Source organism: Haemaphysalis longicornis, unplaced genomic scaffold (genome assembly GCF_048455015.1).
Source record: "Haemaphysalis longicornis isolate Haplotype H1 unplaced genomic scaffold, Haemaphysalis longicornis Haplotype H1 scaffold_2, whole genome shotgun sequence".
Lineage (NCBI taxonomy): Eukaryota > Metazoa > Arthropoda > Arachnida > Ixodida > Ixodidae > Haemaphysalis > Haemaphysalis longicornis.
In genome coordinates, this window is record NW_027526295.1 from 254,305,474 (window position 1) to 254,319,981 (window position 14,508).

The following is a 14,508-nucleotide window of genomic DNA, read 5'->3' on the forward strand; positions in this document are numbered from 1 at the left end:
GTGCGCTCAAGTAAGTCATGAATTGTCACCAACTAGCCCACCTTTCAGTCTTATTGGAGTTTGTCCTGTAGAGATGCTCACCACCAGCAATGCAGGGAGAAAGTACTTCGAGGGTACAACACCTATCTCTGCCAGCAACGACTCAAACTATTCCCAGGAAAGTCACCATGACGATGGAGTGTGGCACTTTTTAAAACTGGTTTGGCGTGGGAAAGTCAGTTGAGCTTTGCGATTACACACATTGAGAATTCCCTTTTAAGTCTTGCCATAGTATTCTCAGCCTCTTCTGCAGCTCAGTAGCCTTCACAACCTCGCTTGCACGCCAATGCTATTGCGAGTGCGCATACCCATTTAACAACTTTGGACACTGTGTGAACACAGCTTAGAGCAGTCGCATGGTGCTTAGTGCATCAGTACTGCTGTGGAGCAACAGAAAGGGACAGCACAAAAGCCCCAAACTAAAAAAAAAAAAAAAACACTCCCCAATATGCTGGCGAAAATGGTACCAAGCACTTACATGGGTATGCGCTCAACATGCAAAGCCCAGAGCAGTCAGATAGACACACAACCAGGCTCGACCCACGCTCATTGTACAGGGCGTTTTATTGAAACTCAAATATCTTAAAATAGTTGGTATCACCTGCAGACCTGCAGCAAAGAATTTCTTTGGTCAACAAAACATTTGCTGCTCTTTTGTTTGTTTGTTGAATATCCCCTCACCACTGCTTGCTACAGTATTTAAAAAAAAATCATCCCCTTACAAAGGAGAGAACGTGAAGAGCGATACAAACACAGCCTAGAAAACAATGGGTACACAGCGGCACTTGTCAACTGACACACATTAGAAAGAGACCCGCTCCCCGTCTCTCCCAGTTGCCATAGGACCGAAGAAGCATCCCCCCTTGCGTGTAGAGAAGGTATGCAGTAGAACGTAAACACGGTCAGACACTGAATTGTCCTGCAACATTAAGGACTTCCACACTTGCAGTTTACTGTTGGGAGAGCAGGAGCCATTATACAGCTCTCCCGGTGCATATTAACTTCGTTTTCTTTTGTTCGCGCGCACGGTTGGCATCCCGTTAGGCCCACCTAGAAGAACGCGGCCCTGCTAGGAGGGCAAGGGATGGAGAGATCGAGACTGCACGAAGAAAAAGAAATGTAAAAGCAGGTTTGCAAATAAATAGACACTGAATACGACGACGGTTCACTGGGAATGTTTTCTAGAGCACTCCGCTAGCAGGAGGCAAGCACATCCCACCTAAGTATACAACATCGCCTCGACGGAAGGTAGCCTTGCCTGCGTGCCAGTTTTTCCACCTGCCTTTGCTAATGCTCAATCCCCATCACTGAAAAAGAGGAGGAAGAGATAGAAAGGATACCTCCAGCCACATCTCAAAACAAGCGCTGTCTTAACGACAACAAAAAATAAATAAAACGACTTCCAAGCTTCACAACTCAAGTTTTTGTGTTAAACAGTACCCAGGGTGGTATCCAGTTCTCTCATTTCCAGTGCCTTCTTTCTGGCCGTTTCTTCACCTACAGCAGTTATACAAGGAAGTCGTACAACCAAGCTTCCAAATATGGTACATAGCATGCTCAGCTCAACAGTTGCACACAAAATGTTTACACTCTGGTTTTTATCTCTTTTGTGGAAAGGTTAAAGGAAGCATTGAATAATTAGAAAGGTCCACAGAAGCTAAAGAGGCCATGCTTAGCGAGCAACCTGCCATGAAAGTTCAGTAAGGCGAATGCTCAAAAAGACGAAAGAAAATTTAAAAAAATAAAAAAATCGACCACCACACATGCACCGTGCACCGTAACACAACTGCCTGCCAGTCACCCCACTGAGTGCATTTGCAGGCCACTTCCCTTAGACTCATACATCCCATATGTACAGTAACATGCATAGCTTGCAGAAACAATGCAAGAGACGTCGAAAAAAAATTGGAAGGCCCTGAGCAGGAAAAAACACGTCAGAAGCATAGCCTCACTTCTCTGACTACCACCACAAAGAAGTTTCACACACGCACAAAGCAGAGACGGCCGCAAAAGGTGCTGAATAAAAAAAGGAGCACTGCTGTATCCACACCTGGTAGCTGGAGCAAGCCCAATCGACAGAAACAAATCTTAAAATATGCAGCATAAAAACAAAACACTGCTGGTTGGCAAATGTAGTCACAGTTTGCACGGACAATTCAAGGTAACAAGCGTCCAAGGCGATGACAAGCGTCCAAGATGCTAAGGTAAAGAACCTCAATTTTAGCAATGCCTAAAAACAAAGTGCACAGCCCAAGGAAGAGACACCACAGCTGTTTCATGCAATATAATTGCGCCGGCGGCCAAAAGGTTATTCCTAACCTCAGCACAACATTGTCACGATAAAATAAGGCGAAAGTGTCCAAGATGCTAAGGTAAAGAACTCAATTTTAGCAATGCCTAAAAACAAAGTGCACAGCCCCAAGGTAGCTTCTGGACCACAGCTGTTTCATGCAATATAATTGCGCCGGCGGCCAAAAGGTTATTCTTAACCTCAGCGCAACATTGTCACGATAAAATAAGGCGAAAGTAAACTACAATCTACTACAAAGAGTAGCATAAGCCTAGATGGGGAAAAATAACAACAACATTCGCGTTGTGTGCTACTTCAAGCGCTAAGGTTTCTTAGACCAGACACGAACTACACCAGGCCTTTTAAAATCGAAAACAATTCAAAGGCAACACATCCACATGGTCTATACTGTTTGCACTGCACAGCAGATACTAACAGGTTCAGCGTGAGCTGGTCCATACCCTCCCAGAACTGTGAAAGCTGCAAAGCATTCACGGAGCCCTCTTCCCGAGTCCATTACAAGTGCTATCTGACTTAAACCTCAGACACAGTGTAAAAGCTAAAGGCACCTATTACCACTAAAGTACAATGGGGACCCTGGTTGGACGGGATAACAGCAAAAAAGCAAGACGGAAGTTAATAACCAAATAAAAGCGAAGTAAGAAGCAGCAGTGCTGTGCAGCAACCAGTAATAGTGGCTTGCCTTAGCTTTTCTTCGTTAAAAAAAAAAAAAAAAAAAGGAATCAAGATGGAAGCCATGCCGGAAATACCTCCCACTGAGAACTGAAACGTAGTGAGCCTAGTGACTCCAGAACAGACCTGGACAGCTCACTAGAGGGTCACATAGTCTCTGATAACTCCTTGGTTAACAGCGCACTCAGATCAGGGCAACCTCAACCCCTTTCCCCATTCTAAATAGCCAAGAATGGCCTGCACAGGGGGATTGGCCAAGTGTCCAGCTTGTGCCATGCAGTTCTACAAGTACCTGACTTGCGCGAAATTCTTATCTTTCCAGACCAGATGCATTTCACCATTACAGCAACACCTCTTTTCTAAAAGTTCAGTTTTTCCGTGCTCATGAACCAAGCTGACGGGCACCTGTCCTCTATCTTTCCGGCATCACATTTTCAAAACCCACCAATCAGGAACAAAGGCAGCTTAACTACCACAAAAGGTAACAAGAGCGTCTACTCCAAGTTAATGAAAGTCGACTGTCCCAGAGCTGTTGGGAGTGCTTTAGAGTCACTGTACAGAGCGGTGTTTTTTTGCCTACCAACGGTTGCTGTGAGTAAATCGGCTCGACAGAAAGGTAGCAGACAGACAAGCTCACACCTCAAAACACAGAGACATGGTTTTGAGGCAACAGAATGAGTTGGGCAGACCTCGACAGTGTCCCCAAGGCCCACAAAGAAAGAGCGGCGAGGGCTGACGAAGCGGGGAGCAAGAAAGAGGCCGCACTTCCACCCTCCTCTCTCTCTTTTCTCGAGGCTGCGGTGGTGGCGTGTAGCTGTCGACGATCATGGAAGTCAGGCCTGCCCCTCGGGAGTAAGCTTTGTCGGGGTCGAGGGGTCCAGGCCCATGGTCTGGCAGACCCACCCGGCAAAATCCACTTTCTCCTGCTCCGACGTCCGCACGTACGGGTGGTTCTGCACACCGCACAAGCATTGTCACACGCATTACAGTGACTGGAGGTTCAACGAGTAGATTAGAGAGACAGACAACCGATTTTTGTAGAGTGAACGTTCTCTAGCTCATATGAAAACCAGCATTCTATATAGTGGGGGAAACCGCAAGGAATTCACAAATGAACAGGCAGAAATAATTTTAATTTTGCACTACAGTTTCTTAAGTCCGAAAGGTGGCGCCTTGTAGCGTTAAAACGTGACACTACCATATGTGTCCAAACAACTCCTCCGGTTTCAATGCGTGATTCAAAAACCACATAAAGCAATAGGAAATACTGCACATTGTTGTTGTTTAGGCCAGGGATACAGTTTTAAATACCTCTTTTCATCACACGTGCAGTTAAAAAATGTTGCTGCGCGGCTCACTGTTGTGGTGGCCAGCATTCCTTTCGGAGGGACACATGTAGCTGGTAGAACTAAAATTTCCAATTTCAAAGGTTTTAGGGCACCATTAGCAAAACTGCTAAGGTATAAGGTTTTTTAAAAGTGATGCGCTTTCATTTAGGATAGATAAAATATACTCGACAAAAATCGGTTGTCTGTCCCTTTAACTCTTTCCTTACAGCGCCATAGGCCATCGGACGCGGAGTTCCGATGATTTCAAACATCCCGCGAAAGCTAAAAACGGCGTCTTGCAGACAACAAATGCCGTCTGGGGTATTTATAGGCTACTCCTTTTTTTGATTTCATTTTCGTTTGCTTACTTTTCACGCACGGAGATGGCGTCAAGAGTCAAATGTGAATCCGCGATAGAGGCGAGTTGCGCGAAAATAGCATCCACTTCACGGTGCGCTATGCAAAAGCAGACAGCTGTAGCAGGGACTTCGGCAGCTGCAGCTGCCGATTTTTCTTACCTCAGCAGCAGTGATGACTCTGGCAACTATGTGGGTTCATCATCAGATTTTAGTTCTGACGAAGACACTCCCATTCAATGGCGTCAGGCTTCAACAAGTGCTGGGAGTTTTTGACTTTGCGCCGTATTTATAAACAATGTGCTTCTTATCTGACGACTGCAGTTATATTTTCATGGGTAGGGTCTGGACAATGTGCGGCAGGGACATTTTGCCAGACACACCGCGCTATATCGCGTTATCACCTTCAAGATAGCTTGGCGCTCATGTCAGAGTAGCGCTGCGGAGCGATACGTGCCGCTTCTCAAGAGTGCTGGATTTTTTCTCTTGTTTTTCATGACTGAAGTGATAACGATTTTGTGTGAGAACACAAACAAGTATGCTTGGATGCATATTTTAGAGATCGACCTACTCTCGAGTGGCTTCACATAGTGCCACAGTCACCAGGGCCACTAGTTTGGCGGCCCGCTAAAATCCAAAACCTGGTGTACAGTGTTGATGCATATATTGAATCGTAGCTTAGGAACATAGAAACAACTTGTATAGCTTAGAATTTTTAAAATAATTTTTAGGCTCAGTACAACTGCTTATATGCATTGTGTGTACGCTTTTACGTGCATTTTAATCAGTTTATCCGACCAATTAACTGCACATAATTGTACCTTTCACACAACTGCTATTATTTGTTTGAAATACCAACCTATAAGCCACAATTTCATGTATAGCAATGCTAAATGTGTCCAGTAGTTGAGGAGAAAAAAAAAAAGACAGATTTGTGGAAGCACTCAAAATCGGCCATTTTTCTGCTGTAACGAAAGAGTTAAAAGGTTCTGCTAGCTGAAATAGCGCATTACTAGATGTAGGTACAGGGCGAGGGGTGCACAAAAACGGGCATTGAACTCCCAACTGAAGTGTATTAAAGCAGCGGTGTTACATGGTAGATAATGTACCGTATTTACTCGCGTAATCCTCGCACTCGCGTAATCCTCGCACCCCTAATGTGAGCCACCAAAACTTGGATTTTTTTGGTTCCTCGCATAATCCTCGCACCCCCAACTTTGCAGCGGCGAAAGTTGCATGCTCGCGAAACCCGCATGGTGCACGCGCTCTCCAACGCGCGCCCTCCCCCGCTGCCTCTCCGTTCGGAGGAGAGCGCTGTGTATCCAAGGCCATCCAGGCGACCCAACAACCTGCATGGCTACTCCCTAACAGGCGCCCTAACACGCTACTCACACTGTCCTTGAGCCGGTTTCACGCATGTTTTGCGTGCGCGCAACTAGACGGTGTTCGCGCAGCTCGCTGTCGTGTCGTCGTGTCGCCGTCGTGGTCCCGTCGTTGAGCGGCAGCAGCCAGTGAGTCACTCGCGTCAGTGGTGGATAGCTCGCTGCCATTATGAAAAATTTTTGATCTCTTTGTTTTGTGCTTGGTACCGCTTCGCCATGGGAAAGGACGCCAGCTACACTGCCGCTTTCAAATTGAAAGCAAAAGAGTACGCGATCGAACACGGCAACCGTGCCGCAGGCCGGCACGTGCTTCGGCGTCACCGACTTCAGCGTGCGTTACTGGAGTAGGGCTTGCACATACGACGACGAGATAGGGCGCGCGCCAGAAAGCAAAGGCGGCAATTTCATGATCGCTGATCGACGGGAGACTGTTTGCGTTGTAAATAATAAAATAAAAAGAAATAGCTGCTGTTGGCAACACTGAGCTTACATATACAAAAAACGACCGCTACATTTAGCGGGGCTGGCAGGAGGCAGATTGGCAACACTGTGCACCAGATTTTTTTTCCCCGCATAATTCTCGCACCCCTAACTTTGAATTGACTTTTCCGAAAAAAAAAAAGTGCGAGGATTATGCGAGTAAATACGGTAGATCATTGTAGAAAAATTAGGCTAAAAAATGAAGCAATGAACCTCAAAGCTTGCAACAGGACAATGATCTAGGTTACACATAAGTATGCCGATTCACCGTGACACGCAAGAAAGGGTACCGTATTTTCCGGTGTATAGGTCGCGGTTTTTTTCTGATATTTTTGTTGGTGCGTCTTATCCACCGGTGCGACTTATGTATGGAAGAATTCCGGTTCGCGGCGGCCGCACGTGGGCAGTGCACGTTAGGAGACACAGCTCTATGGTCAAAATGAATCCGAAGCCCACCGCTGCTGTGTTTCTCATAGCCCATATGTCGCTTCGGGACGTTAAACTAAAGAATTAGCAGTTTATTCCAGTCAAAAACAATGATAATGGCCTGCGACAACCACGCGCCACTTTCTGCCATGCGCAGTAACTACAGTTCAGAATAAATTTAAAGTAATATCAAACTGGGTAGCAAAAGTAAAATGCAGCTTATAAATTATCACAGAGAGTTACTCTGAAGGAGGTAAACGTGCTGCTAATTTTTAAAATGACAGCTTGCTGATAAGTTTCGATTTTCAGGTCGCTTCCGGTCGCGTCACTTCCGTCCGCCATAACACCTTTATTGCGCTTATTTACGACAGCACGCAAGAGACGCGCGACGTTTGGAGAGGTGGCCAAATGGGTCTCCGACACTTGGGACACCATTTCTACAAAAGCAGTTGTAGCCGGGTTCATAAAGGCCGGAATGATCCGTTCCGCGAGTGGTGACATGTTGGCGAAGAAGATATCAGTGAGTCGGAGGGTGATAGCGATGTGCTGGCGGAACTCCCACTTGAAGTTGCTGAATTGTTTGTTAGCGAGTCGGAGGAAGAAGACTTCGATGGTTTTACCTAATGCCGTTTGTAAGTACATGCCATCTGTGTGTTTCAATAAACCATTTTTGAGAACTTTGTTCTGTCAAGACTTTGGACAGGAGATGCATGTGTCTAGCCCTCCTCACCGGGCGATTCGTTGATAGGCGGCGGCCGCCGCAACCATGTACTTTCGCCGCTATTTCTAATGATCTGATTCACTGTGAGTTTACCTAATTAACAAGTGCGTCTTGTACACCGGTGCGTCTTATACACCGGTGCGGCTTATATATGTTTTTTTCGGAAAAAATGTCATTTTGAGGGGGGCGCGACTTATACAAAGGTGCGACTTATAGACCGGAAAATACGGTAGACTAATTCTCATCGCTTCTGATTATGAAAAATTTAACTTCCCAGGGCCCTTCATGTGTTGTCAGGTTATTGTGTACAAGCAAAATACCTGCATCATCTAAGAACCTAAAAGAAAAATCCTCCAAAAGAACAACATTATTTGGCCTCCCCTAATCCCTGCAACCTGCAATCGTGTTGAGCTCGAGCTTGTTTCATCCTGGAATTCGCAATAGCATGCTCACAGCCTGACCAGCCTTAGCGAAGCTTCAGGGTGTGTGCTCCCAATGTAACAAAGAGAATTTGTTCCAGCAGTGAGAGCCTGTGGCACTAACTACTGCGGAGAGACAACTTCAGCCGTGACTCACCATTAACGTCTTCAAGTCCCCTCGCTCATTTGGGTTCCTTTTCAAGCTGCAATGTTCAAGAAGCAGCACACTTCATCACACATAACGAAATAAAGGATTTCTCGTCATACAAAAAGGCAAGGAGGAAGGGTAGTCAGCCCCAACAAGCGCCTTCGAAAGTGCCACTGCCTAGTTTACAGCACGCACAAACCCCTCTTCCTAGGCATGCTCTAAGACAGGGGTCGGCAGTTGCATGAAGACGGCGCAGTGGGAAGACAGCAAATTGTGGGGGTGGGGGGGGCAGCTTTGCAGGCAATGCGAAAAAATTCAACGAACAGAGAATACTGTGCGAAACTGGAACAGAAAGCACGTCTATTTTCACCACGCATGTCACAAGGTTGAAATTTACAAATAGGTTACAGGCCTCCTGAAGTTTGATCCCCATTTTCGGACCTGTGCAAAAAAACGAATGAAGATGTTATCTGGCTAAATGTGAAGATAGGGGACAAGGTCAACTGGAACCAATATTTCTTTGCTCTGTCTAACCCCGTTTGATGCACCAAAACTGCACCGAGATCATGCACCAAGGTTTAAAAAAAGAGCAATGGCATTACTCGAGCACAACCTGGTGCATAATGTTTCCAATGCAATGGAGTAGCGGCTGTATCAGATCGGGCTATCGTGCATGTGCGCCGACAGCAAGTTTCACTTCGTTGCCCAACTTTCCCTTCCCCTCACTGCCCACGCAGCTATATAACCGACTGAATAAACGACCGGTTGGTCCTTCCTTGCTCAGCCACTGGTCGCCTCGCTCGTTACTATGAACACGATACAGCAGCCACTAATTTTTTGTTAATACAATTTAATTAATTAATTTATCTAACTCGAGAAGTACTGCCCTAATCATTGAAGTGTCAATGAGACACTTGTAGGTACCCACGATAGGAATCGAAATGCAGTATCTTCAGCGACAAACTAATGGCATACTCATTTATTCTGACTGATACAGAAACCCTGCGAAATATGAAAAATACTACGTGGCAGCGCTTCCACGTGCCATCATATGGTAGTAAATATTTAAGGTACTAAATGTACCTTAAATATTCTGTCAAAAGTTTGCACACCCGTCCCTAAGCTTATCTTGTTTTATAGCACCGTTTTCCCCCACATTATTAGCTCGTTTACCACACAAGAAACTTTGTGTGTGCTTTGAGCGGCATTTTAAAGAGTGATTAGAAATGGTCGCTCGAGTGCCTCGCACCACTTCGCGACCGAAGCCGCCGCCATGTTGTCGCAGCCGGCCGCGCCCCGCGCAGCGTGCGGGTGGTTCCGCGGCGGCGTCAGCGCGCCTGTGACGTGCGCGGCGCGCTTTTGCGAGCAGAAAACAACAGCCCAGCCGTTCCTGGAGAAAGAGCGACAAAGCGGGGAGAGAAAGCCTGTACGTCGCCGTCATTTGCTCGCTCGGCAGTCGGGCGCCTTGACAGCTCGTTCGTATCATCTGCCGGGCCGCGCAGGTCTGTTCGTAAGAGCCGAAAATTTTCTTATGGCACACAATGCAATTTTGCCGGGACTTATCAGAAATTCATATCATCCCGAATTCGTATTACCCAGAATCGTATCACCGAGATTCCACTGTACAGTGATGTCAGTGCAGGCAGAGTTACTTGATATAGAAGTTACGAAACTCCCCATAGGCCCCATGCATCAAAAAGTGACCCTATGATTGGGCCACTGTTATGGATTTTTTTTTGTATAGCGGCGCCATCTGTTGGTGACAAAATAAACTATACAATGTGGTTTGCCGCTCAACAACATGGGCGGAAAATGGCATTTGGGTGCTTACTTAAATTTGTTGTGCCGAAGAAGCCCAAGGTGTTCAACCACGCAAGTGTTTTACATGCATTAGAAGCAATAGTAAAAAAATGCAACTGTGTCGTCAGCACGATGCGTTGTCGCCAACGCATTGTCGTCTGCTGCGCGTCATCTGCTGTCATCAGGTGGCAAAAAAAAAAAGTTAAAAATTCGCTTCGATGGCTTTATGCAAGCTTCAAAGGATTACCTGGAGCCACTTGATCAGCCACTGGATTAGTTTTGGCATACAGTGTGATGCAGGCGAAGCGACAACTGCAAATTTTGTACTTCAGTTCGGAGTTATGTTGTGCCGGAGTGCCCGAACAAGTGCCAATCGGTCAAGGCAGTTGCACGGACGCAGAAACAATCTCAACGAGAAACCGCAGTTAAGAAAGCAATGAATAACTTAGAAAGGTGCAAAAATAAGAATTATGCACCTTTAAAATAAAGTTTATCGTTGAGCTGTCAGTTTGACTAGTTACTGTGCTTTTTGGACAGTGCATGCAGTGGCCGCAGTGGCGCCACCATACGCACGATCCTAAGCAGGGGAGGGGGCCAGCTGTTTTGAGGTGGAGTTTCGCAACTGCCTACATCAAAGAGCTCCGAGTGCAGGTTACCTAAGGAATGTGGAACGCCTTGTGCTTTAGAACACTCCTCATGGAAGTGTTTTCCTGCCCCACAAGCCAATGCCAGGTGCTGCCTCTTTCGCACAATAAGGCATTTGTTGCTTTCACGTCAAAAATTGGCACGTATTGTAATGCCCCCTGTCGATAGCTGAATGCAGCAACATCACAGGCCAACAAAATGCTCACACAAAACGCAGGCCCAATGCAAGCGGTACTCACCATCGATCAACAAGGTCCTTGAACTCTGGCGAGAAGACGCATGTCGGCACTGACGGTGGGGCCTGAGAAGCCGAGGGGCGAGCCCAGCAGTGAGAAACAACACCCCACTGCCCCAGTCAGCTCAGCACTACTGTCACACCTAAGCCCTCTCGGACCAGAAAGGGGACAAACAGCTCTAGCAAATGCTAGTTAAGAATTCGCGCAAAACGTGTTTGTGACGTCCATGACTTCGTCTATGTCTTTGTCTTGACATCCTACTCAGTGAGCGTGGGGTAGCACGTCATTGCACTCTGTCCTTTCGAAATTCCTTCTTACTTCCGATGTAGAGCTTTCATTACCATACAACATATTCAAACTGCTGTTTGGTGTTACAGAATGGAGGAGGGAGGGGGGGGGGGGGGGGCACAAAATGTGATGTGGCAGCAATAGTAATTACGACCTTTGACGAATAATTGCTTGTTCCGCCTGACCAAGGTAGCCGACATTGCATTCAACGCTGTTCAATTCACACATTCTAAAATAAGCCAACAAAGTGCTACTGCTACATACTAACAACATCGGCCCGATTGCAGAGCCATTTAATAATCATTTATCATTGCTGCCCATGAATAAAAGCAGTCAGAAGAAATATCTACCGGAAAACCATGCCGGGGGACTTTAGTGTTATCCTTAACTTAAATTGTTGAACTTATGTGAAAAATAAACTGTCGGCTCGCTACCCTTACACCTCTCATTTTGCTCATTTCGTTTATTCTGCTCCCAAAAACCAAGGCTGCTTTCATGATGGGATAGTGAAATCTCCTTACAATTACCAATTACAGTGAAGTTAGTTGCTAGCCTCTAATGCCAGTACTTCGTCGACCTCGCTCACCTCACCTCACACATAACACGAGTTTATTGCAAAATATATTTTTTCTGACGAGTCCTGCAAGACCATAGCAGGACAGGTGACTGTACATCATTCATTTTCATGCGGACTATCTCTCTTCTTCAATCATTACAAGTAGTCAACTCATTTCCTCCTGAGAAGGAGTAACTACCGAAGAATATATCCACAAGTTCCAACTCAAGTGAACTGTCTGCACCTCATCACCAAGAAAATATGAGAATCGGCACTTCATCGTGGAACCAAGAAACTTAATTCCCCACCAGGCCACACACTGAGCATTGAGCATCCAGCGTTAACCACGGATGCAATACCAATACTTTGATACGCTTACACATGCACACTGCGAACAATTGACGGGCCACAACTACGATGCTTCCGGGCTACACTTTTCGTTTTATTTATTCTGCAAAATAAATAAGTTTCTAGGCCACTTTTTCTTGAAAATACAATTGTAAGGTGACCCCCAGAGCCTGGAGGCATTCTAACAACAGCGGCGAAGCCGAGTTGCTGGCAGAGGCATGTTTATTATGCCAGCCCTGCTAATTTCCTTTCCACAGCAGAAAAAAAGAGGTCTTGGAACAAACATCTCATATTCTTAATGTTAGGCCTACTACATAAAAGAAGCTCCAGCTACATTTGGAGGTTGCTTTTCAGCGGGCTGAACTAAAAATTGTGCATTTTGGTTCAAAATTTACGAACATTTGAATTTTTGAGTATAAATTCAAAGTTTCAAGGTGTTAACGATGTACCAAGAATTGCCATTCTGAAATTGTAGTACTACTGAAATAGTACTTATGAACTGAAAGTATAGATGCGCAGCATGGGATCTTAGAAGTACCGTAAAATACCGATCAAGCGCCATCACCCATGCAAGCGCCCCCCAAGCATTTTCCCAGAATTTAGAATTTCTGTACACGACCAAGCAAGCGCCCCCTCCCACTTCCCGCCATTCCGAAAGCGTTTTTTTTTTCCGGGCTTTTGGATGCCACAGTGTTCAAAGCCGATGCCGAATCCAATACAATCCAAGTCGTTGCTGCTACGAGAACGCGTTACCAGTCATCGCCTCCATTTTTTCGCGAGCGGCTGTCTTTGTTAACTATGCATTCGTATACGGTAAAAAGGAAGCTCGAAGTAGTGGACTGGAATTGGAAAAATGGCAGAAACAGGCACCTCACTTCTCACGTGTTCAAATAGGACGGTAAAAGGATACGTGAGTGGGATAAGAACTACGAGGACCCTGACGAGCTGCAGACCGAGGGCCTGAACCTTATTTTGGGATCGAATTCTGCAAAATCGTTTTGTGGATTTAACAGTGATTGAAGTGAATGTGAAAATTTACGTTTTTAGCATTGCCTAGAAGTGTCATGACTCTAAGCCAATTATCTACAAGTTTTGGGGGGCGCTTGCTCGGTATTTTACGGTACTCATAAATCTAAAAATAATTAATCTGAAATTCGCAGCAAAGTCATTTTGCTGCATTTGAAATTTATTAAAAGCTGTAAGCACACTGACAATAGTGCCATAAAAATTATCATTTAAAATACTGTTCAAGAAAAAGGAGGCCGGCCCACTCACTTCGTTGACAATGTAGTCGAGAAGTTCGAAGATTGACATGGGCCGTGGTCCGTCACCTGACGCCATGCCAGAGTTACCTGCAACAAAGTTTACTTCAAAGGGGCCCTTTCAAGAAGCCCACCAGAACACACCGCAAAGCCCTGATGGCGGCGCTGCTGAGCTTTGCACACGGAGCCAACATACGGAACCTCATCTAGCACCCCTCACCAACCTTTCTCGTCCCTTACGGCGAGCAGATTCCTTAGGACACGAGACAAATTTTAATTTCTAATGAACGTTTTTGTCTCACTCAGTAATGCATTGCACCCCCTTCCTTGTTGGTGAAGGCAATGACAAAAATACTGGTGAGTTGAATCACTCCCATCCTGCTCCCTACTAAGCTAATTAAAAAGGGATAATGCACAACAGTCCTTCGAATGCTATTCATTACGCGAGCTCAAAGCAATAGAAGCCCCAGTCTTTTTCTAAGGAGCCGATCACAACCCCATTTCTCATGCCGTCCGCAATTGACTGCCACTGTACTTGTATTTCATTTGACTTGCATCACAGAGGAGCAAGGTAAAGTGCTCCTGCTGAGTGTTTTCCTCCCCATTCTGTGAGTCAGGGTAGTAAAAAACCCAAATGCAATTCCACTGCTTCCCAAGAAGAGTGACAACCATAAAGAAGCCTGGGTTAGTGAGGAGCGAGACAAAATCGCAATGGGTTCTCGCACCACAAGACAGCCATTCCTTGTGTACCAAAGCCCATGCACAACACTTCCAGTATTGTGTAGCCACTCTGTTCAGAAGAAACACAATGAAATGATTGTTTCACATAACCACATGTTTGAACAGGCACAGGTTGTCATATCAAAGTGATCGAAATTCATCCCTACAATTACCTTTCTTCTGATTCCACTGAACTCAGCATTATGGTCTCACAAGCCATCGCAACCGCAGCCCAGCCTAGTGCACGCTAAGAAGTAATTTGTGGTAGAAGTTTGGCTTATTAGGACTCGAGGTTAATTCCTCTTTGGAAAGAACTGGCAAGAGCACCGGATGTGGAAGTTGTCAGTCTGTGATGCACGTTTGCCGTCAAG

General features: G+C 45.9%; 1 protein-coding gene across 2 annotated transcripts in view; it reads right to left on the minus strand.

The window, feature by feature from the left end:
- Window positions 1–577: 577 nt before the first annotated feature.
- Window positions 578–14,508, minus strand: part of Dsor1 (mitogen-activated protein kinase kinase 1) — a 33,844-nt gene continuing 19,913 nt past the window's right edge. For both annotated transcript variants that reach the window (XM_077700225.1, XM_077700226.1), the window contains 4 exons: window positions 13,431–13,507; window positions 10,967–11,028; window positions 8,292–8,337; window positions 578–3,975 (listed from right to left, as the gene is read on the minus strand). In XM_077700225.1, coding sequence (XP_077556351.1) covers window positions 3,856–3,975; window positions 8,292–8,337; window positions 10,967–11,028; window positions 13,431–13,507 — 305 coding nt within the window. In that variant the 3' untranslated portion in view covers window positions 578–3,855. The remainder of the gene's footprint in view (window positions 3,976–8,291; window positions 8,338–10,966; window positions 11,029–13,430; window positions 13,508–14,508) is intronic.